The 23,690-nt window shown below is 49.4% G+C and overlaps 2 protein-coding genes across 4 annotated transcripts; both read right to left on the bottom strand.

The window, feature by feature from the left end:
• Positions 1-1,716: 1,716 nt before the first annotated feature.
• SURF6 (surfeit 6) lies at positions 1,717-10,551 on the bottom strand. The gene is made up of 5 exons (XM_084821194.1): positions 10,156-10,551; positions 6,518-6,851; positions 4,677-4,925; positions 3,991-4,076; positions 1,717-2,754 (listed from the first exon to the last, which is right to left on the bottom strand). Exons 2-5 carry the CDS (start codon positions 6,609-6,611, stop codon positions 2,074-2,076), a joined length of 1,110 nt encoding a protein of 369 aa, XP_084677320.1. The 5' UTR covers positions 6,612-6,851; positions 10,156-10,551; the 3' UTR covers positions 1,717-2,073.
• On the bottom strand, positions 6,780-23,235 carry MED22 (mediator complex subunit 22). Of its 3 annotated transcripts, none has more exons than XM_084821199.1 (4): positions 22,944-23,235; positions 21,617-21,697; positions 20,533-20,741; positions 6,780-6,870 (listed from the first exon to the last, which is right to left on the bottom strand). In XM_084821199.1, the coding sequence occupies exons 1-4, from the start codon at positions 23,064-23,066 to the stop codon at positions 6,780-6,782; spliced, it is 504 nt and encodes a 167-aa protein (XP_084677325.1). In that variant the 5' UTR covers positions 23,067-23,235. The 3 variants fall into 3 exon arrangements, with proteins under 3 accessions (XP_084677325.1, XP_084677323.1, XP_084677324.1); XM_084821197.1 differs by lacking the exon at positions 6,780-6,870 and adding an exon at positions 13,619-16,592; XM_084821198.1 differs by lacking the exon at positions 6,780-6,870 and adding an exon at positions 13,628-16,586.
• Between the last annotated feature and the right edge of the window lie 455 nt (positions 23,236-23,690).

Below are 23,690 nucleotides of genomic sequence, written 5' to 3'. Positions count from 1 at the left end.
AGCAGAGACTGGAGATAAGGGAAGGGATTCACTTGTGCGCACGGAGAATCCCAGGCAATTTCACCACAGCAGCAGATGCAGGGTGAGCCTCCAGAAATGGGTTGGCGGGCTGCACTTTTTGCACCCGAGTTAAAGGACTGCAAGATGCCAAGCTGGGAATGTCTCTTCCCAAGCCATTGAGGAGCTAGGCACTAGTCAATACCGGGCTAGATGGACCAAGTCTCCAATTGCAAGATAAGGCGATGTTAAAGAAGGAAAACGATGGACAGACACGGTGCCGCTTTCCTGCTGACATCTAATGCCGCTCTGTTGATGGGAGGAAGAGGTGGTGAGCTGAGGCAGAGTCCCACCCTGGAAGACTTCAGGGCTGCCACAGCGCCCACTCTGCGAGCCTCTCCACGTGCGCTCGTGATGGTAGACAGTAAGCGGCTGCTTGGCCTAGCTTGCGGATTTCATTCCTATGCGCATTTGCCTTGTCAGAGTACAGGCATGCATTCCCATGAAGATTTTGTATAAGCAAGCTTTCCCTGGCTTATACTTGATCATCGTGCTGCTTCTTTGTATTGTTGCTTTTTATCTTACCTTTGCTGCTGCAAATCGAAATTTTTACTGTTTGATTGGATTAGATATGTAATTTTAACTGCGATTTTAATATACTTTTGTATGCAAACTCACTTAAGAGATTGTATTACATTAAGGAGTATGCAACTATTAAAAATAACCAAGTAAGAACAGAGATCAGGGGGGTAGAACCCCTCTTACCCCTGATCCTATCCCTTTACCCCTGCCTGTTTGTTGGTTTCCTGGCTTTTGTGCAGTTTTTCCCCATTCTGAAAGGCTGACATGCCTCTCCTAAGGCTTCTTTACTGGCAGGAAGAGCTTTAAGCTACAATATGCTGGTATTTTTGGCATTTTCACCCCACCCCTTTTGCCTTTGGCCCCGCCCACCACTGGAATACAGCCCGAGGGCCACACCAAAATGGAATTTGGCCCTTGGACTGAAAGAGGTTCAACAACCCTGATATAAATGCAAACCTCAGTAGGAGCCCAGAATGCAAATTGTGCGGAGCATTTGTTTTGCCACCTGTCACAAAATGATATAATGGCTCCCCATTGGTAGTTAATTGGAACCCCCATGTTCAGTGGCAGGATGTCCCGGAATACTAGGTACTAGGGTCAAACAACATTAGACAGTTGTTTCCTTCAAGCTCTGCTCGTGAGATTCCCAGGGGCAGCTGGCTGACCCCAGTTGGAAAGAGAGTGCTGGATTAGATGGGCTTTTGGTCTGATCGAGCAGGATTCTTATATAAAGCAGTGCACCCCACATTTCTGAGAAAAAGGGAGGTTTAAATTATTAACTGCAAAACACAATACGGAAGACACACTGGCTGGGTTCACACAACACAACAAGCAACAGTATGGGTTGAGTATGGATTGTCGTTGAACTGTGCGTTGTCACTGAACCGTGGGTTGTTTTATTGTGTGAACACAGCTGCACTAACAAACCATGGTTTGTTAACCACAAACAATCCACAAAGAGAACCCATGGCTTGTTGTTGGGCTGTGACTGTGGTTTGTTCCTGGTTAACAAATGATGGCTTATTAGCGCAGACAGCTTTGCACAACCCACAATTCAACAACAATCCATACGCAACCCATACTTTGGCTTGTTGTGTTCTGTGAATGAAGTCATTATCACTATCACTCATTTAGTGTTGGGTTATCTTTTAATAATTTCCTCCTTTTTTGCATGTATAGCCAGCACTGGTGAAGTACTCAATCCATTCAGTTTCTTCCTTTCTCAACCTTCTGCTTGTGGGATCTGGTGAGGTTCCTTCTAAAAACAACACTTCCAAGGGTAATTTGACGCCCAAAGAAAGGGGACCCAAAGATCCGCCAGGAGCCATATGGATGGATTAAGGGGTGTATGGCACACTCTTGGTGCACCACATCTGCTCCGTTGGATCAGAGCCAAGGAAATTTAGGTGCAAAAACATAGAGAGAGAGAGCAGTTCCACAAAATAGTTTTATGGGTCCCACAAGAAGTGAGTTAAAATAGGCCTCCAGTCCAGCTCACTTGAAGCCAGCTTTCTCCAGATCCTCGGGCAGGATGCGTCCCTTCTTGCGGGCTTTGGACTTCTTCTTCTCCACTTTGGCAAGCTTCTTCTTCCGGAGGTTCTTGCGGCGTTTGTCCTGGCGGTGCTGCATTTTCTCCACCACCTGCTCGGTCCGCTTCTCCCACTGCTTCTGGCGCTGGGCCTTGCGCTTCTCCTTGCTCTTGAGGGCCGCCTTCAGCCGCTCCTCGTCATCCCGGATCTTGATGCCTTCCGCCTTGTAGAGGACGTTAGTCCATTTCATCTTTGTCTCCAGTTCCTTGGCTTTCTCCTCATCTTTGTCCTTCAGCTCGTCCAGCTTGTTCTTCCGAGACTCCAGCCTGCTTAGCAGCTGCTTATAATTCTTCCCTGTCAGCGGAGTTATGTTGCCTTTTATTGTCTTCCTCTTTTCTCTCTTCTTCTCTGCTTTGCTCAGCTCCTCCGCCTCATGGACTTCGACCTTATTGAAGACGATCTCGGCCGTGCTGTCCTTCTGGACCTGAGTTCCCAAAACGGCCGCCGCCGAGGCCTCCTCAGCTCCCTTCTTCTCCAGTTTCTCCTTCATCCTCAACTCTTTTCTTCGGCGTTTCTTTCTCTCCCGCTCATATTTCCTTCGCTGCCTCTTCTCCAACACAGCTGGGGACAAGTCTTTGGAGTTTCCCTGTAAGAAATGACAAGTTAAGGAGAAGGCAGAATGCCTTAAAGGACCTGAGCAAGGTTTAGATCAGGGGTGCAGAACCTCTTTCAGCCTGAGGGGTAAATTCCATTTCGGAGACGCTCTCGGGGGCCACCTTCCAGTGGTGGGCGGGGCCAAAGGCAAAAGGGGGTGGAGTCAAAATACCAGCCTATTTGAGCTTAATGCCCTTGCCGCCAGTGACTAAGTTCTAGGAGAGGCATTTCAACCTTTCAGAATGAGGAAAAAACTGCACAAACATCGAGAAACCACGAAACAATTGGTGGCTTGGAGGGAAGGGGACCTGGCCAGATTGGGACTCCAGGTGTGCTGGATTTAGTCCTGGCTCTGATGTTCTGCACCCATTTTAGAAGGCACTGGCTACACACTCCCAAATTCATCTCTGCAGCCATATGGTTTAGAAACGTTACTTTTGTTGTATTTTCAAAAAGCAAGCTAAGATTGTCGGAAAATTGTATCTTGTACACAAACACTCCCCCCGCCCCCACTTGGAAAAAATCACAAAATACACCCAGCCCTGAATGTAGAGTTGGTGATATTCTAAACTAACAAAACCCCATCATATCCTGCACTCAGAAATCACACAACTTTGCACAGGCAGTTCTAATGTTCCACCAGCTCTGCTGAAAGACTTCCCCCAGGAAGGCTCCTGGTCTCTCAGCTGTCACCACTAACAGCCATTCCAGCAGGCTGAATTGAGGGAGATCAGAGCCATTCCACCAGCCCTGTTAAACAATTAATTTTCCCCCTCTTCCCTCCCCATTCCTTTTTCCTTGTATGCCATGACTTTTTACACTGTTAAGCCAGCAGTCAGGGATTGTCTTGTTTAATGGATTATATTTAAGCTGCTCTGGGAGCTTTTCTGGCTGAGGAGAGGCAAAAAAATATTTCAAATAAACAAACAAACTTATTCCAGTTTCAAAATCTGGCCCTGTATGGGGTTTGGACTATTTTAGTTCAGATCAAGACAGCAGAAGACTTTATGGAATTAACTGTGACCAGCCCAAGGAAGATGTGGGACATATTTGCACTGCACGCCTTAACGGTTCGATCGGATGCATGTCTTCTCAGAAACAAGCCCCACTGAGTTCAACTGGGCTTACTCTCAGGTAAGCGGCTATATGACCGCAGCCTAACAACGCAACCCTCATGCCTTTCTCCAGATCTTGAGAACTGTTTCTTTTACGAGGGTGTTGATCGTACCTGACCCGAGACTTCCTGGATCTTCTCGTGCAGCCTCTGCCGCAAGAGATTCATTGCCGAAAAAGAGCTGAGAGGGCTCTTGCTGCCTGCAAGGGAAACATGGCAAGGATTGGGAACCATAGACCAGGAAGGGGCAGGCTGCCAATGCATTAGCCCACCTCAACCACTACAGCAGAGGTGCACAACGGTTTCGGACCCGGGGGCCGTGTCGGGTGTCTGCTGGGTACTAAGGGCCTGGACATGTACACATACACACATTCCCATTTCCACACACACTCACACTCTCCCAGACAGTGCATTCCTCTGCTAAAGCTAGCAAGGGAAACTCTTCCCTTATCTCCAGTCTCTTAGGAGATACAGGACCCCAGTGCTGGGAAGGGAAATCCCAGGCTTTCCCTTGCAAGTGCTAGCGCTAACAAGGGGAACTCTGGGCAGGGTTCCCAAGGCTCTGCAGGCTGCACTGGAAGCGGACAAGGGCCGCAAGCGGGAGACGGGTTCTGCACCCCTGAGCTAACGGACACGGCTCAGCTAAACTCAGCACTTAGCATCCAAAATTTCACCAAGCATCATCCACACGGGCTTTATTCAGACCCGATTAGGACTGGAAACATGCGTCAGTCTGGCAGCCATTTTGGCAATAGCCCTAAGCCATTCCCAGTTCCAAGTAGCTGTTGAAACATGCTCACCTGTAACGCCTGTATTCAGCCCTCCGTTCTCTTTTCCCCCAGTGGTAGCTGATCCACCAGTACTGGATGCAGTATCCCGACTGGATTTCTCAACCTTTGAGTTTGTTGGCTTGGCTGGGGATGTTTGGCCAGCCGCAGGTGCCATTTGCTTGCTGGGAGGGCCTCCCGCCATCTTGCCTTGCTTCTTCAACTTCTTTCGTTGCTTCTTCTTCTTTTTCGCCTGGGGGCCGCCGTCTCCCTGTCCAGTTCCTGGGAAGGTTCAAAAGCAGAGAAGTGCATTTCATGAAACAAAAGCAGAAAAATACCGCAACCTGGCACACACTTTCCCACCTGCCTCTCAACTGCTTGTCATTTTGCAGCCTCTGTCAACACTTGGCATCTCCAGATGCTGTTGAACTACAAACCCCATCATCCCCACCTGGCATGGTCAGGGGTGATGGGCTGTAGTCCACCGACATCGGAGGAGCGTTCAGAAAGGGCGTTCAGATGTCATGTATTCTGGAACCAGCTGCCCCCTCTCCATGTCCTCATTTCAAAAAGGGACCACAGCTCAGGGGTATAGGGCATACTTTGCAAGCGTGCTCAATCTCCAATTAAAATGACCTGGTGGCAGGAGGCAGGAGAGACCCTACAGCGGGGAACCTAGAAAGCGTCTTCCTGGGCTCTAGACAAATGGTCTGACTTCGTATAAAGCCACGGAGAGGCCGTAGCTCTTTGGCAGTACACCAGCTGCACACGCCAGAAGTCCCAGGTTTGATCCCCAGCATCTCAGCACAGTGCTGAGAACACCCCCGCCCGCCCCAGCTAAAACCCTGGAGAGCCGTTGCCAGTGAATCTGGACCAGGGGTAGACAATCTGGTGCCCTCCAGATGTTTTGGACTACAACCCCTAAGAACATAAGAGCCCTGCTGGATCGGACCAAGGGTCCATCTAGTCCAGCATTTTGTTCACACAGTGGCCAACCAGCTGCCCACGGGAAACCCACAAGCAGTACAGGAGCGCAACAGCACCCTCCCGCCCATGTTCCCCAGCAACTGGTGTACACAGGCACACTGCCTCCAATCCTGGAGGTAGCACATAGCCATGAGGATGAGTGGCTCTTGATAGCCTTCTCCTCCAGGAGTTTGTCCAATCCCATTTTAAAGCCATCCAAATTGGTGGCCATCACTACATCTTGTGGCAGTGAGTTCCATAGTTTAACTATGCGCTGTGTGAAGAAGTAAGTTGGCCATGCTGCCTCGGGGCTTAAGGGAGCTGCAGTCCCAAGCATCTGGAAACATCAGCATCAACAATACTGGCCTAGATGAATGAATGGCTTGGTAGCTCCAGTCTATCAGATTAGAGAGGGGCATTCAGCATCACAATCAGTGGTGCAGTGGAGGCAGGGCTCACCGTGATACAGCCCCGACAACGCTGACATCATCCACCCCCCACACCCCTAAATAATCCCCTGTTCCCTCTGAGCTCAGCTGCAACTCTCGCAGTAGCTGGGGGGAAATGAATTTTCCCAGGCAACAATATATTGTTCCCTGCTGAAATGCAAAGTATTCTGAGGTGGCTTGGTCCTGAGTGGGCAGTTAAGACTCATTCACTTTCCCAAAGACCTGCTCCTGGTGGAGATGAAAACTCCTAGAACTAGTTCTGGATGTAGATCAACACAGCTGCCTGAATTGTTGGACTCTCCGTGGAGGATGTGGGTAAGGCGACCGTCATGATGAGTGCCTGCAGTTCAAAATTTACCACTACCCCACTGATTACAATAACCATGGAGATTCAACCCTGCCACAAAATCCAACACATCCTATCTAAAGGGGTAAAAACTGGAGTCTCCGAAACTGTACCGAATTTCCTTTTTTGCGGCTCATGGACTTCCTGGGTGCAAATTTTCTTAGCCAGTTTCTGTAAGTAAAAGTCTTTGTTGACTAAAGTGGCCATTTCTGACCAGGGTCCCGTGAAGGTGCAACGTCAAGGAAAGAAGAAGAATAAAAACAATGCAGGAAGATCTCGCAGGAGGAAAGTTGCTTAGGCCAAAAAAGCCTTATTCGTTCCGCTCAGACTCCCACGGGTTCTTCTGCCCAGAAAGCTGTGCGAAGTTCCTTCCACTCAGATGACCCAAACTGGCTGATGAAACCAGAACGACAAAACCCACAGAGCTCCAGTTATCTGCCTCGAGTCCTGTTCATGGAAATGAAACCTGATTAACAAGAGAGAAACAAATTAGAGAGTGAAACGGCAAATGAAGAAGGCATGTTGTTGAGTTTTGGTGGGTGCCCACAACTCAAGGAAAAGGGTGTCCGTTTCAATGTACAGAAAGATCTAAACCCATTTCGAGAGAGAACAAATCTGTTCACTGCTGTGGGTAGAAACTGAAATCCCATGAATAGACAGACAGTATAGATAATATTAGTATACCCTGGGATCTCCAACATGGTGCTCACAGAGAACCTCCCTTGGCACCCACCAAGCTCCATGCCCCTCCTGTTTATTAATTTTATTTAAGATTTTTAATATTATTTTTTTAACTGAGAGGCTAGCATGTTGCAAAGAAAAGGGCTGCCCTCCAGTGCCATTTTTATTTGGGTTCAAAAAAGTGGTTTTGTGTTTTGGGGCTCAGATGCCAAACCTGCCTTGGACTTAGGTTCCTGGGCAAGTGACTTTTCTTTTAATCTCCCCAGTTTGCCTTCTGGGAAATGAGTGTTTTGTGACTGGCCACGCCTACCCTGGCAGCCATTTTATGAATGGGCAAGCCCTGACCATGGCAGCCATTTTGTGAGAGCACCCATAAATCTCTGAAAGTTCCAAATGCGTCCCATGACCCAAAAAAGGTTGTCCCTAAATCTTTATGTGGCCAGAATGGCACTATCCATACACAAGAGGGAGGCTCTGGAGAGCTGCAAGTTTTGAGGTAGAAAAAAACTTTACGGGGGAAGGGTGGGGGAAGAGAAATCCCCAAACAGTCCAACGAGAACTGAGAAAAGTGGCATGGAATGCTGACTTGGGGGGCTTCCAGATGAAGCTTTTATTCCACCAGTCATCCCACCTCATTCATGGAATTTTATGGGAACTCCAGATGTCATGAGCTTCTACTGTAAACCTTCCCATGTTTTCCCACTGCTTCTTCCGTCGTTTTTCCTTACTGCAGAAAATCCGTTTAGAGGAAAAAAGACGGAATAGCTGCACAATGCCTTTGGATTGGCAGCACTAGGAGCCCTCCTCTGGAAGCGCCCTGACTGATGGAAAAAATGAGGTGGAGGAGGGGATGGAATGGTATCCTGGAAAAGGGCATAACTCACTGGCTGGCATCCAACTGCAACTTTTTATTTGTTTATTTATCAGCAATATTTATATACCGCTTCTCATTTGAATAAATCCTGAAGCAGTTTACAAAAGAATTTTTTAAATGAAAACTGTGAATAAATATATATATATATACACACACACACACACACACACACACACATATATATATATAAATGAAAAGAAAAACACATACACAATATGATGATGAAGTTGATTCAAAGGGTTAGCTCAGGGTTAGGGGAAAGCCAAAGTAAACAGAATTTCGATAAATGCCTAAAACCTGCCAGCATTGACACCTGATGTATTGCGAGGCAGGTACCACCACAGAGAAGGCCCATCTCTGTGTCGCCACCAAACAGAAACCAGTAGGCCGCAGCCAGATAACAAGGCCTCTCTTGAAGGTTATAGTGGCCTGGGAGGTTGGTATAGGCGTATTTTGTTGCAGGTCCCACAAGTGCATGTTTACTCGGAAGGAACTCCCACCAAGTTCTACAGCACTCCCAAGTAAGTGCGCATAGGATTGCAGCCTTAATAGCAAGCCTTATTGAAATCATGAGGGACTCAAGAAATGTCCACAGCATTGGAGTGCAAACCTACAATCCTATTCACCATGACTAGTTCTTTTGAAAGAAAAGTATATCTCTGTTTTTCACAAACTCTTCTTTAAAGCAGCTCATAGACAAGCGCATCAAAATGACAACAATGAATCCAGCTGGAAGCACAACTTTGTGCATGTCTCTTTAGAAGTATGTCTTATTGAGTTTGATGGGGCTTGCTCCCAGGTAAATGGGTAGAGCAGCCTTTCTCTACATCTGGTGCCCTCCAGATGTTTTTGGACTACAACTCCCAGCATTCCTGGCTTGCTGGGACCGATGGAAGTTGACGCGCATGCTTCTGGTAGTGGGGATGTATGAAAGTTCCGCCACGGATCTCGGGGAGGCTGAATGCCAGCGCATTCGGCCCCCCAAAATCGGTGGCGGAACGGCCTGCCACCCTCCTGGGACGGGACTTACCTGGGGCGGATCTTCCTGGTGGCGGTGGCTCCGGCGGCGGTTCGGTGGCCGGTCTTCTGACCGGCCGCCGCCATTTCCACGTTTAAAAAAACAAAATAAAAAAAGTGATAGGCTACGTAAAGATTTACGTAGCCTATCACGGCTAGATTTAAAAAAAACACCGTGATAGGCTCCGTAAATCTTTACGTAGCCTATCACGGCTGACTTAAAAAAAAAAAAAGCGCGTACACAAATGGCAGCGCCCATGGCCGCCGCCATTTGCGTTCCTTATTTTGGCACGTCTTAGTGTACGTAAACATTTACGTAGACGGCGAAAATAAGGGGAACGCAAATAGCGTAGACGCTACGCTATTTGCGCTCCCCTTATTTTCGCCGTCTTAGTCTATGTAAATGTTTACGTACACTAAGATGTGCCAAAATAAGGAACGCAAATGGCAGCGGCCATGGGCGCCGCCATTTGCGTACACGTGTGTGTGGGTTTTTTTTTAATCAGCCGTGATAGGCTACGTAAATCTTTACGTAGCCTATCACAGCTGACTGCAGGGACGCAAACAGCGGCGGCTACGGCCGCTGCCATTTGCATCCCTGCTAGCCAGCAGCCAGATGTCCGGCTGCTGGCGGAGCTGGCTGGCGGCTCCGCAGAATTGCTGCGGAGCACAGCCGGCTGGCCAGGATTCCTCCCCCCGCACCATCAGCATAATCCCGGAAAGGTAAGTGATTTTCGTACATCCCTACCTGGTAGTTCCACAGGGGCCCACGGCCAGACTGGAGTCCACCCAGAGAAGAGCCTTCAGTGCGGTGGCTCCTGTCCTGTGGAACTCCCTGCCTCTGGAGGTCAGACAGTGCCAACGCTGGGTCGTTTCCAGCCCCTCTTGAAAACTTCTTTATTCCAGGAAGCCTGCCTTGACTGACCGGCCATGGTTTTTACTGCTATGTTGTTTTTAAAAATAATTTTAATATGGTGCTTCATTACTTTTATCTTTGTATCACTTTATCTTTTATTGTTCACCACTCCGGAATCTGTTTGGATGTGGAGCGGTGTAGTGATGCTGTAAATAAACAGGACTGCAGCCTTAGTGTTAACCAACAGCAATTAGAAGGCCAGAGCGAAAACGGCAGATGCCACAAACCCAGAGGCATGCGAAGAAGATCCCATACGTCCTTACCTGGGCGTAAGCCCCACTGAACGCAGCGGGACCTCACTCCTGAGCAGCCACGGATAGGAGGGAGGCCACTGGAAAGCTGCGACCAGGGAGGGCGGGAGGAAGCCCCACTGAAGTCCACGGGGCTTACTTTTAAGTAAGCACGCTTCGGAAGGGGCGGCGCCGGCGGGGCTTCCGAAGCCAAACCGGAGCGGGGAAGGTTTACACGGGGTCAAACCGGGGCGACACCGAATCCGTGAGCGTCCTCTGAAGTCAGGGGTTGGAAGCAGGGCTGCCCAATGGAGACCCCTCCTCCCTCTTGGGGGCTGTGGGGCGGGGGGTCCCGCGTCCCGCGCCAGGGGAACTTGCCGCGCCGCCCGCGACGCGCCCGCAGCGCGACCCACGCGGCGCTCCGGCCTCGCGGGAGCAGGCGCGCGAGTCGAGCGCCGAGCGCCCCATCGCAGCCTGCTCGGCGCTCCATTGAGTCGCCCTGGCGCTGGGGGGGGGAGGGTCACGGGACGTGGGAGGAGTCGGGCGGGGGGGGCGCGCGCGAGAGAGAGAGAGAGAGAGAGAGAGAGAGAGAGAGAGAGAATCCGCCTCTCTCGCCGCGGGGTCTCGAGCAGAACTGCGGAGGTTTGTTTTCAGCTACGAGGCATATGGATATTGATGGCAGACGGATAACTAAGCCATTTATTAATCCGTTAATAATAGGGAAATAATAATTAATTTAATAATGATTAATAATAGGCCAATTAATAATAGGCCAATTAATAATAGGCCAATTAATAATAGGCAAACACACACACAATGAACAGATGTACAAATAAAGGTGTGAATAAAACTCCATGCTGCAGCATCGCAAATGGACTGCAGTGGTATCCGACAGGGCAAACCCTCCTAGTACGAGCCTTGCTCCCTCCTGGGCGCCCTCCAGCTGTTCTGGAAAGTTCTTAATCTTGGGCGCAATCCTGTGCATGTTTCGACAGAAAAAAAAGAGCTCCGCACCTCCCAGCATGCCCCAGTCAGCCATGCGTTAGGTCAAGATTAGACTGCCGCAACATAGTCTCCTTGGGGCTACCCTTGAAGCGTCTCCAGAAGCTGCAGCTGGTCTAGAATGCAGCTGCGAGGATGCTCATGGGCAGGCGCCCCTGGGTATCATTTTGCAAGTATCCTGCAACATCTTGAACTGGTTACTGATTTCTTTCTGGGCACAATTCCTAGCTGTCCACGATTATCTTGGAAGCCCTACGTGGCTTGGGAGCAGGATAGCCCAGGGATTGCCTCCTCCCATACCACCGTGCCTACTCCCTAAGATATTGAGGAGAGGCCCTTGTCCGTGTCCCAACTAAAATGGAGGCACAGTTGATGGTGACAAGAAACAGGGCCTACTCAGTGGCAGCACCTATATTTTAGGAACACCTTGGTCGGTGAAGGGTGGGTAGCCCCTGTCTGGATGTCTCTCTCCTGTTATTTGATTCATACCCCACCTTTCTACTAAGAAAAATAGCACTCAAGGCGGCTTACAATCATACAAAGACTTGATTAAAACAGTAATAAAACACAATGCATTAAAACACAGTTGGTGAAGGCATTTGTATTCAGGCAGGCTTTTGCCTAAGTGTTTTGCTGAAAGGTTGTTTTAGCCATAGCCTCTGCCTCTGTATTATTTTTAAGTGGATGTATGGTTTTATATTGTATTGTGGCTTTAAATTGGGATGTACTCAGAGTGTTGCACAGGCACTATTTTTTATTATTATTATTATTATTATTTCTATTCTGCCCAATAGCCAAAGCTCTCTGGGCAGTTCACATGCAAAAACACAAAAACTAGAAGGGCCAGATATAAATTTCTATATATAAATAAGAAATATTCCATAGCAGCTCCCAACATTGTTTTTTTGGGGTGGGGGGGGTAATTTTTTCTAATGGAGACATTTTGTATTCTGTTTTTAAATATTTTAACTGTGGGCATTTTGAATATTAAACTTTTATGCTGTGAATTGCTGCGAGAGGTCTTTTTAGATATAGTTAAGCGGTCTATAGTTTAAGTAATGAAGAGAGCAATTCTCAGCATATGCAAAGTATATTTGCACAGCACAGCCCACACCACATGCCCATGTCCTTGACTTTCAGTACAGTCTTATACATGTCTACTTAAAAGCCTTAAGGCACAATCCTATGCATATTTAGACAGACAGAAGGCCTACAACTCCCAGCATTCCCCAGCCAGACTTTTTTCTGTCTAAACATGCATAGGATTGCACCCTTAGCGTGTATGGTGGAACTTACTCCCAGGTAAGTGTATATAGGACTGCAGCCTTAGCATATAACTCAACTTTCCCCAAGCTGATGCCCTCCAGATGTATTGGACTTCAATACCCATCAGACTCAGCCAGAATGGCCAATGGTCTGGAATGCTGGGAGTTGCAGTCCCAAAGGATTCAATTCGGGGGTCCCAACATGGAGTCCCTTAGGGACCTGCAGTGGTGCCCGCAAAGTGATTCACTCCCTGCCCCCCTTTAAAAAAAGTTTTAATAAAAAATTGAAAAACATTAGGATGGAAGGTTCTCCTTCCTGTTCCTGAACCTGCCACCGACCAGCTGTTCAGTGGGCAGGAAGAGAAAGCAAGGCAAAGGGGGGAGACGGGAGAGAAGGCGCAAGCCTAGACGTTGGAGGGGGAGAAATAGCAACTGAAAGGGGCAAATAGGGAGAATGAACAAGGCTAGGGGGCTGGGAAGGAAGAGAAAGCAAACCAGGGACGGGGAAGGGAAAGAAATAGCCGCTGGAGTGGGGAGAGCGAGCACACAAAGGGGAATGGTCTGTGTGGACCATAGATAGAAGATTGGGCGGGCCAGGAAGCAAGTCCTTCCATTTCCCCCTCCCTCCCAGCCTCACTATTTCTCCCCACACACCTCTTGACTAGCTAGGCCCCCACAGCAGCCATTTTGTGACTAGCCACATCCTCCATGGGAGCCATTTTGTGGTGGTGCCCACAGCAGTTTCTCAAATTCTCAAATGTGCCCACTGGTCCAAAAGGGTTGGGGAACCTTGTCATAACCTTTGGTATTCTGGAAGACGTGCAGCCAGATCCATTGTGAGAGTAAACAGTTGCTGTTTAAAGGGAGGAAAAGGTTCATAAGGTTTTCTTGTGGGTAAACACCCCCTGCCTCAAAAGCCATCTCAGGGCAGGCTGTTGCACAGTAAATACAGCAACAACTGGCAAAGGAAGCATTCAGCAGCGAGTGTGTGTGTGCGCACGCACAGAGAGCGCAGTCATTGATATGACCACAGGGATGGTACAACTATAAAAAGTGTGTCCTTATTTTAATCTGAAACACCAGAGGAGATGGAGAACTTTTTGGAATGTTTTTCCCCTCAGCTTTTTTTTAATACCCATTTTTGTGGTATCCACAATCCATCCCGTCGACAGCCGTTTCGTTGTCATTTTCACCGTCCTTGCCCATGCCTTAGCAACGGGAAGAAATGTCCAAGTTTTCCAACACCAGAAAACAAAAACTGGCTTTATTCAACCGTATAGTTACAATTAGAAAAATAATGTGTTTTTTTTTTAAGACAGAAACAAAACACTACTTCTAAGTAGAAGAAAACCACAAACACTATATACACACATACTTTCAAGTTAACTGGTAGTAGAACACTGATTATTATGCATCTAAAGTTGACAGGGTCTTTTTTCAACCGTTCCTCTGCCTTGAATAGCAGCCGGACATGCATTGATAAAATAGGTGAAGCTTTCCCTGACACAAAGATAAAGCAATGAAGGATCACCTGCTTAATATCGGCATGTCAAGTTGCTGTTAAAAGCACAAAACCAGTAAAAGAGAAGCATTTTGCAACTCTACCTGTATCAGAAGCTTTGCATTGCTTTTAGATGGCCCAGTCCTGTTTCAAGTACTTGCATATTGAGGATCCATAGCCTGAAACCCTTACGAAATGCATACCCAACAAGCTCATCTGCTCATGGGGAAAAAACAACCCGGATGCAAAATGCATAGTTGCGGCTTAGCTTTTTATTTTCTCTAGTGTAAGCATGTGCAGCCCCGATTTAGATTGGGACCACTACATACTGGAAGGGAAGGATTAACCCCCTCCCCCACTCTAGGGTAAGCACACATGGCCCTGATTTGGATCAGGATCACCAGGAGGTGGGAATTAAACCTCCCCCCCCACCAGTTTTTCCCCAAAATCCCCTACCCCAAATGGGGGCATTAAAAAAAGAGGGGGGGGAATCTCTATTGGTGTCAATGGAGGCCTTTTCTTCTTTTTAAATGCCCCTATCGGGGAGGGTGGTTTTCAGGAAGGAAAGGGGGGCGGGCAAGGTTTAATCCTCCCTCTCCCAGTGGACCCAACCCAAATCAGGGCCTCACATGCTTACGCTGGAGTAAATGAAAAGCTAACACCCAGCTATGTGTGATGCAACGAGTGTAAGGTGTTGTTTGACTCTATTCACTCCCCCCAAAAGAAGCCGCATGAGAAGATGGCAATCTGGGGGTGGGGGGCTTGGACAGGGGCTTTAAGATATGCAAGAAGTATTTGCAGGATAGGAACTTGAGTATTAGCTTATACAACTGATCTGGAGGAAGAATACTGAAAGACAAAAACACGCCCAGCATTTTGCTGGAGCTGTGAAGGGGCGTCATCCATATATGTAGCAGACCAAAGACTGTTCCTTAAATCAAGAATGACTAACGCAGTTTCCCAAGGGCAACCAACTTTTTTTTCTTTCTTTTTTTTTACGGCTCCTGTTTGTTTTAATAGCCTCCTGCCATACAAATGAAGCGTCTCTGGTTACTTTATCTCCACCTCAGACCAACAGTTTTGCTGGATTAATGTTTGCATTTTGGGCTGCTCAGAAGGGACAGCAGCAGGGCTCAGGGGGGAAAAAGTGTGGCAACCACATTGTTATTTAAGGAAGACAGAAGGAAGCAGGGCTGCTTAAAAACTAAACAAAAAGCTGGCCCTGCCTTTAACAGCTGCCCAACGCAAAGAAATTTAGCAGGGAAAGGTTTTCCTGGCATAAAGCAAAATGGTGAGAAATGCTGAATCTCCTTAGGTGCAACCCTATGCATGTTTAGACAGAAAAAAGTCCTACAACTCCCAGTACGCCCCAGTCAGCATGGCTAGCTGCAGAATGTTTTTCTGTCTAAACATGCATGGGATTGCACCCGTAATCACTAAGACCTAGTTCACACGCAACATCAACCCAGCGTACGGGTTGGGTATGGGTTGTTGTTGAATCATGAGTCGTCTTTATGTGCAAACCATGCACAATGGTCTAACTATAGGTCGTTAACCATGTACAAAGTATGGGTTCGCATCCTAGGTTGTTTGTGCTTAACAATCCATAGTTAAACACGAACAACCCAGGAAGAGAACCCATGGTTTGTACATGGTTAACAACCCACAGTTAAAACATACTGCAGGGTTTGCACATAACGACAACTCACAATTCAATGACAACTCATCTGGAGGAAGAAGACTGAAAGACAAAAACACACCGAGCAGTTTGCTGGAGCAAACCAGGCCTAAGTGTGATGAAGCTTGTGATCAGGGCCGCCCAATGGAGGTGGCACCCCCTTCTCCAATCTGCTGCAAAGTATAGCTAAACAAATCCTGAAAGACTACCTGGGCAGGTAAAAGCAGCCTTCCCTGACTCGGTGCCCTCCAGATGTGCTGGGCTACAACTCCCAGAATCCCTCAGCCAAGCATGGGGGGTTCTGAGAGTTGTAGGCCAACACATCTGGAGGGCACCAGGTTGGGGAAGACTGGGGAGAAAATATTCCAATTCTGAACTTAATTCCACAGGTGCCAGAAAATAAAGTCCTTTTTAAAAAAAAGAAAAACCCTAAGCAATGCTGCTCCAAAAATTCCTATTCAGAAATTGAAAGGTCATACTATAAAATGCTTACCTATCTTCAACGAGCAATTCCATCAAAAAAAAAAGAAAGAAAATATTCCTAAGGGGCTCTACATTTAGCCCTCATGCAGTCACGTAAAGCAGGCCCCCCAAAGCCACTGCCTCAACAGAGCCAACGTTTCTACGCAGACGGCAATTTCATCACTTCTAACAAAGCACCTTATGCTAAGCGCCATTCTTGGCCATTTCTTAAGATGGCGTCTTGAGCTAAATGGCTCCCTGCCAACGTGACTGAGGTATGCTGTCAGGAAAGAGGCTTTGGGAGGATGCAGGCAAGCGCCGAAACCTTCGAACGTCAAAACACCACCTGGTTGAGGTCCCCTTTCAGGTGTGCTCCGTTGGACCCGTTCCATGCCCATTGATGTGAGGGTGTGAAGGTGTGGACCCCTGAGGGGCTGGGACGTTCTGCTCCATCATGGCGGCTGCCAAGGGCATGGAGAGGCCTTCCGGGGATGATGTGGCGGGTTCTTGTCTCCAGTATGCTTCACACAGAGGCAGGTCGTTGGCGTCGCACAGACTGTAGCTTTCCAGAACAAGACACCCATTTTATGGAGGGAAAGGCAGCAAGGAAAGCGAGAGGCAGAAGGGAGGGGGAAAGGGAGAAAAGCGAGACAGAAGCAACAGCGTTAAGAAAATAGCAAAATGTTTCCAGAGACAGCAACGACAACTGTGGTGACCATGTGTCCTCTCTAGAGTAAAGCCAAGAGGTTCTCCAAAAAATAAATAAATCCTCAACGAAACATAGGAGGTTCATTGTCCGCCGATGAACAGTTTCAATACCATATGCAGGTAAAAGGCAGTCGCTTGGCTCCACGCAAGTGATGGCCATACACGTTGCTGCCTGAGGTGAAGGACAAAATGGCACCCCCACTCCTACCCATCCCATCTACAGCAGCTGATGGGACTGGCAATTGAATTTTATTTCAACACCGGTGACTGAATAGCATCCTCTACCGGCACCTGAGGCAACTGGCTACTTTAGGGGCCCAGTTAGGCCCTATGACATACACACCTGTGCCCTCTAAGAGGGGAACAGTTGTGGGGAGCCCTGAGGAAAAACAGAGGGGGGTTGCTACTGCTGTCCCTACCATCTCCCACCTGAAGCAGTCACCTCACTCTGCCTAAGGGTAGGGCTGGCCCTGCACATTTTTATTTGGGAGAGGAGTCAACTCTTAGCAACAAGACATCTTTAGCACAAGGAAAATGGAGAATTGTGAATCCAGAGGATGCCTGAACAGATTCAGTCCAATTCAGTCTGGTTCTGTGGAAATGGTCCAGGGTAGCGTCTCTGAGAGTTGAGTAGGGGAGCCTCAAAGGAAGAGGGAAATCTGGTTTGCCTCTGGGGTGGAAACGTGGGGCTGGGGAGGAAGTCAGGCTTCATTTGTCCCTTGGGCTTCCAGTTGCTAACCCCCAACGATGTTCACATAGATCAGGCATGGGCAATTTGTGGCCCTCCAGATGTTTTGACCTACAATTCCCACCAGCCCTAGCCAGCATAGACACAACCTCCCGCTACCCCTTTTTGAAAAACAAAACAGACTATGTTTATAACCATTTCTCTTTCTCCCACCCAGGAAACCCGCTCTGAAGCAGACAAGAGGTGCAAAAGGAAGCAGATAAAAAGTACTGGAAGAGTCTGGGAAAGAGAGGAGCAAGCTGTGCGTAAGACAGGAGGAGAAAAATAATAATAAAAGGAGCCGCTCGAACAAACTGTAGATTGCTTAAAATTATGAATAAAAATCAGGCCAAGATTGACACTCGTGGGGCTTCCCCCCACCACTGCTATTTTATTTACAATAACGCTTGCAGAGATTTCAATGGAAGATAAAGTATCATAAATATATACTATATAGAGATATATAAATGCTTAAAAAGGTTTTAAAATCGCATCTTAACATTCTGACACTAGAAACTCATGCTCCAGCCATCACGGGGGGGGAATCTTAAAACAGAAAGCTCCAGCTATCTGACGGTGTTCTGGTCCAGCCTTCTCCCTCCAGATGTGTTGGACTGCAATTCCCATCATTCCCAGACAGCAATGATGGGAGATGTAGTCCAACACATCTGGAGTGTGCCAGGGTAGCGAAGGATTTGGGATCTGAATTTGGCAGTCCCTGAGCAGAAGGAACTTGTTGAGACCGCGCATGTGCGCGCCTGTGAGTTCAGGCTTCAGAGCCTTCTTTAGGTAGAAAAGGGAACAGCGCTCTGCAACATTGGCTCCTGTGATTGGCCAGCAATAAGCAACCTCTGGACTGGCCCTGCCTAGTATAAATACCAGAAACCTGGCCTTCTCCCCTTGCCTGGCCAGTATCATTCGGCCTTTTGCACTGCATTCCCCATCTCATGGCTGGAGGGCTCCCATGTTGGAGGATACACACTGTGAGTTTGGTTCCAGTTCAGGCTGCCTGCACTCCCTGTCAAGCCCTGGATCCCAATGGAGAAACTGTTCTGGGGGAACAGAGCATGGGTTGGATCCAGATTTACGCTGGATCAATTGCGCTGACAGAAGTGGACTTCCCCACCCTGTCCTTCCCACAGCAGCCCCCTGAAAATGCTACACAGAGTGTCAGGAGGCACTGCTAAATGGGGGTCAGCTGGGGGGGACCTGAAAAATTGGGTGGAAGTCCCTTCCTCTTGTAGAAGGCAGATCTGGGATCCAACCTCAGGTCTGTGGAGTTCCTGCTGTCATTTTCAACCAGGGACAGCCAACCTGGCACCTCACAGGCGAAGAGAAAGTCATAGATCTGTACAGCGGTTTATATATAATGAACATGCCAAAGGTTATGCACTGACATTATACAGGCATTTCCCACATCACACCATGAGACTTTAAAAAAAAAAACATAAATGCATCATCCGTCTCAATATGTACACAGAAAAGGTCACGTCTTTTGGATTCTCAGGCTTACAGATTTCTTTGGTGCCGCTGGAAAAGTGTTGGTCTAAACCTGAAGCCAGAAGGGGGTGTGACAGAGAAACGGATCAACATGAAAGACAGAGTCCAACAGGCACTACAAGGCTACAATCCTATGAATATTTGCCTGTATGGGGGATGTGTGGGAGTAGGCACTGCTGGCGAAATGGTCTTCGAAGGGCTTCAACACCAGCCTTCCCCAAACCGGTGCCCTCCAGCTGTTTTGGACTTCAACTCCCATCAGCCAATGTCCAGAATGCTGGGAGTTGTAGTCCAAAACTTCTGGTGGGCACAAGGTTGGGGAAGGGTGAGTTATACCATGTTAAGTAGCTCCCATTCCACCCACCTATGTGGTGGAAAGGGAGATACCCCAACAAAAGGGCCAATGGCATAACCTTTGGGGTGGGAGCGATACATAAACCTTACGAGCACTGATGAGGCACTGCTCTGAGCACCCTGGGCCCCCTCAGGTCTAAAACCTGCTGCCATCTGAAAGTCACCATATAGGGTACTCAACACCATGATGCAGATTGGGAAGAGATGCTCTACCCTTCGGCTGTGATTGCCTGTAACGCTAAGCCATGGTTTATGTCAGTGGTGTTGAACCTTGTGCAGCCCGAGGGACAAAACCCGTCTTGCAGAAGCTCTCGGGGCCCGCATTCCGGTGGCGGGCTGAGCCAAAGGCAAAAGGGGGTGGAGTCAAAATATCACCATCTTTGAGCTTGACGTTCTTGCTGCCAGTGACTAAGCCTTAGGAGAGGCATTTCAACCTGTTAGAACAGGGAAAAACTGCACAAAAGCAAAGAAACCACCCAACAGTTGGGGGATGGTTGCGAAAGGGGGTGTGGTGATATAGGGAACTTGGCAGGGGCAGGATTGGAGCCACAGGCAGGCAGGATTAGGTCTCCAGGCCTGAGTTTCTGTATCCCTTGTTTATGTTAACCATAGTTTATTGCTTTAGCCATGAATTGTCTTGCAGATGAGCAAACAAGCTGCAGCTAGTTTTCCCCATTCCTGGCTTGTTTCTCTCCTGCCCATTTTGCCTGCCTTCAGAGCAATTTCATTTTCAGGCTGCTCTTGCTGGGCACCTGCATTCCAGGGAGGACAGCAGCATAAACAAGCCAGGAATAAGTCACGGTTCGGGGTTCAGACATCACAACAAGCCATGGTTTAAACAAGCCAGATTTCATAAGCCAACAACAAACCATGGCTTCTGTTTATAGCTGGTTAACAAACCATGGCTTGTTCGGACACAACAGCAAGCCGGATTTCAACAAACCACACTATAGCTTACCGTAGTGTGGGAACCAGGCCTACATCTCCATGAAGTAAGCCCTATTTACTCAGTATGGTCACCATCCAAATAGTCATAAACAATTGCAAACAGGGACTGCTAAAAAAAGACATCGGGGCCAGGACTTGGGGAGTAGAGGTGCCGCCCACCGAGTGGTGAGAGTTTTAGGAACTCTGCAAGAACATTTGGCTTTTTTTCAGGGCCAACCAGGCACAGTTGCAGTTACTAGGGGATTGTCCATAGCTTTATTTGTACCTGGAAGAGTAATACTCTTCTTCCAGTTCGTAGAGGTCAATGGAGATCTCGTCACGCAGCGCAATCAGCTTCTTGTCGCATTCCTCCTGCAGGCCACGCAACTGTTGGTTGCGCTGGTTGATGGCTTCGTTGACTGAAGGAAAATCATTGAGGATCAGGAACTGCTTCAGGTCGGAGACTAGCTTCATGAGGGATTCGCCGGCCCGAACCTGGTGGCAACATTCATATATTTAAACTTGGAGCCCAACATTATCCTGAAGACTTAAGGCATGCAACAATAGATTTTTTTCTCCTTTAAAAATTGCAGTCTCCTTGGAGCAGAGACCTATAGATTTTTGCGTGCATTACTCTGTACAGTGTCATGTACACTGATGGCACTATTTGGAGGGGAAGGGCTGTGGCTCAGTGGTAGAGCCCCTACTTTACATGCAGAAGGTCTCAGGTTCGTCCACAGTATCTCCAGGTAGGGCAAGGAAACCCAGGACAGCCACTGCCAGTCAGTGACGACAATACCAGGCTAGATGGACCAAGGGTCTGACTCAGTATATTATTATTATTATTTACATTTCTATACTGCCCCATAGCCAAAGCTCTTTGGGTGGTTTACAAAAGTTAAAACATTAAAATACAATATACAACATTTAAAAACCATTTACATAAAAACACACAGACAATATACACAAACATATAACTAAAACCATATTTGAACTGTGAGTCATAACTAAAGACACATCCAGGACGGATTAAACCTCATAACATGCTGCCAAATGCCTAGGAAAAGAGAGAAGTCTTAACCTGGTGCCGAAAAGATAATAATGTTGGTGCCGGGCAGAACTCTAACAGCTTCCAACGTTCCTATACCCGGCAGTCTGTTTGTCCACCTTCTCCACTTGAATGGGAGGTTCCCTTAAGTCAGGGATGGGGAACCTCTGGCCCACAGGCTGGGTGCAGCCCACGGGATTTCCCAGCAGGTCAGAAGCTTCTTTTGCGGTCACCTCTGTTCATTTAACTTTTAAATACCCTGCAAAGAATCCTGCCACTGCAAAGATTTGGAGCACGCTTCCCTAGGCCCTTCCTTACTCACAATGTTTGCGGCCCTAACGTGCATCTCATAGTTGTCCTGCTCGCCTTGGGTTGCCCGCGACACTTGGGTTTCATCTTCAATCTACGGAAAGAAATAGAAAATAGCATTGAAGGAGCTGCAAATACTCCCAGCATGGGAGCAAATAACTCACTCCATTTTTAAGCCCAGAACACAGGTGGCATTCGATCCCATCCAGTAGATCAGAGCAAGGTGTTGAACCCCTTTCAGCCCCAGGGCCGAATTCCATTCCACAGAAGCGCTCAGGGGCTGCATTCCATGGGTGGGTGGTGCCAAAAGCAAAGGGGTGTGGCAAAAACAAAAGGAGCGGGGCCAAAACCACCAGCCTTTTTTAGCGTAAAGCTCTTTCTGCCAGCCACTAAGGCTTAGGGGAGGCATTCTAACATTTTAGAATGGGGGGGAAACCGCGCATGTCAGGATTCCCTTTTTGCCCGGCTGAGAACTCCAAGAGCCAAATCAACACTAAGAGCAGAGGCTGCATTTCCAAGGCTTTAACTCCATTTACCGTAATGAGGCATACAGATGCAAATTGCTAGAGACCCACAGAACGCAAAAGCAGCAGCCTTCGGGGAGTCCGAGGGGAAACTACGAAAGTCGATCTCCTTTTTGGAAAAAGGCGGCAAGCTCTCTTAACCCAAGGGATGGCCGGGGAAGATCTCCCCCTCTCCCGTGACACTTCCAGGCGCAGCCGTTGACGCCGAGCCCATCGGGCAGGGCGCCGAAGTTCGGCCCCGCGACTTCCCGCGTGTGCCTGCGCCCGGCCTCTAAACGTTCAGGCTGTCCTTCCCTCGCCTCCCCCGTCCGCTATCGCTCCCAGGGATGCGGGCGGGGGGGGGGGCTCCCCGTGCGGCTGTGCCTCCGGAGCCTGGGAAAGCCCCCCCCACACACACGCCTGGAGCTCTTCCTCAGCATCTGAGCTACTCTGGCTCTCCACATGCTCAGAGGGTCACAAGCACAAGCGCAAGGGCACCAACACAGGACCGGGGGGGGGGGCGCGCTTGGGAAAGGGGCGTGGCCTCCTGCGGGGGGCGCTTGGGAAAGGGGCGTGGCCTCCTGCGGGGGACAGCGCCGCCCGCAGGCTCGCCCCCTGACGCGCCAGGCCTCCGCAAGCCCGCAGCACAAGGGCTCGCGCGCCAGCCGGCGAGGGGGCCGCGCTCGGGCGCACGCGGCCCGGCTCACCCACCGGAGCCGCCTGACTGGCGCAAGCGTGCCTGGCGCGGCGCGGCACGGCAGCGCCATCAGGGCTGCCGAAAGGCGGGCGGCGGGGCCCCGGGGAGGCAGGCCGGGCGGCGGGGCCCCGCGCACTCGCCTTCGCCGTCTTGATGATCTCCGTGAAGTTGTCCATGACGGACTTGACGTCGTCCTTCAGCCGCTTGTTGTAGGACTGGAGGAGGGTCTCCTTGCTCTGGGGCAGGACGCGCGGCTGCGACATGGCGCGCGGGCGAGGCGGGGCGGCCCCGCTGCGGCCCTGTCCCCGGGCGGAAGCCGCTCAGCCTCGAGGGCCTGGTCTGCGGCACCGCGGCGGGGCGAGCGCGAGAGCCGGCGGCCGCCCGCGCCTCAGAGCGCCGCGGCTTTGCCCCTCGCCGCGCCCCTCCATTTCCGCTCCTTAGCGCAGCCACCCGGAACTGCCAGACTGAGCCCGCCTCCATTGGCCGGGTCCGCCAATCGGGCCGCGCTCGCGAAATGCGATTGGTTACTTCGGGCGCCAATCTTTGCCTGCGCAGTAAGGTTGTGTGAGCCCGCAATGGCCTTAAAGCGGCAGGAACATCTACCCCCCCCCCAGCACGGAAGGTATAATTAAGCCATGGGCGTCGTTGCCCTTTTAAATCTTTCCCGGAAATGTAAAAAACAAACCCTCACCGTTTGCAGGTCTATAGTGGCGCTTCGTATATATCCACTCTATGCATTGGCTGGGGCCACGCTCTACCGGTTTGCGTCTCTATGGTAACAAGTCTCGGGCTGAAATGTGTAGACTCGGCTTCCCGGCTCTCGTCTCTGTGCTCCGCCCAGTCCACTTCACGCGGGCATTGCGGCTGTTCTCTCGCGAGATCCGGTG

This window comes from Heloderma suspectum, chromosome 14, assembly GCF_057233095.1.
Source record: "Heloderma suspectum isolate Gila_16-S chromosome 14, 16-S_ref, whole genome shotgun sequence".
Lineage (NCBI taxonomy): Eukaryota > Metazoa > Chordata > Lepidosauria > Squamata > Helodermatidae > Heloderma > Heloderma suspectum.
The sequence above is the reverse complement of the archived record's forward strand: the minus strand, read 5'-3'. Positions and strand labels throughout refer to the sequence as shown.

Excerpts from the sequence above, each read along its gene's own strand:
- SURF6 (XM_084821194.1), bottom strand. The coding sequence starts at position 6,611 with ATGGCCACTTTAGTCAACAAAGACTTTTACTTACAGAAACTGGCTAAG. Across the intron at positions 4,926-6,517 it reads GCCGCAAAAAAGGAAATTCG|GAACTGGACAGGGAGACGGC; the intron begins GTACAGTTTCGG and ends GAACCTTCCCAG. Across the intron at positions 2,755-3,990 it reads TCCAGGAAGTCTCGGGTCAG|GGAAACTCCAAAGACTTGTC; the intron begins GTACGATCAACA and ends CATTTCTTACAG.
- MED22 (XM_084821197.1), bottom strand. The coding sequence starts at position 23,066 with ATGTCGCAGCCGCGCGTCCTGCCCCAGAGCAAGGAGACCCTCCTCCAG. Across the intron at positions 21,698-22,943 it reads AGATCATCAAGACGGCGAAG|ATTGAAGATGAAACCCAAGT; the intron begins GCGAGTGCGCGG and ends TTCTTTCCGTAG. Across the intron at positions 16,593-20,532 it reads GAAGAGTATTACTCTTCCAG|CTACAGTCTGTGCGACGCCA; the intron begins GTACAAATAAAG and ends TGTTCTGGAAAG.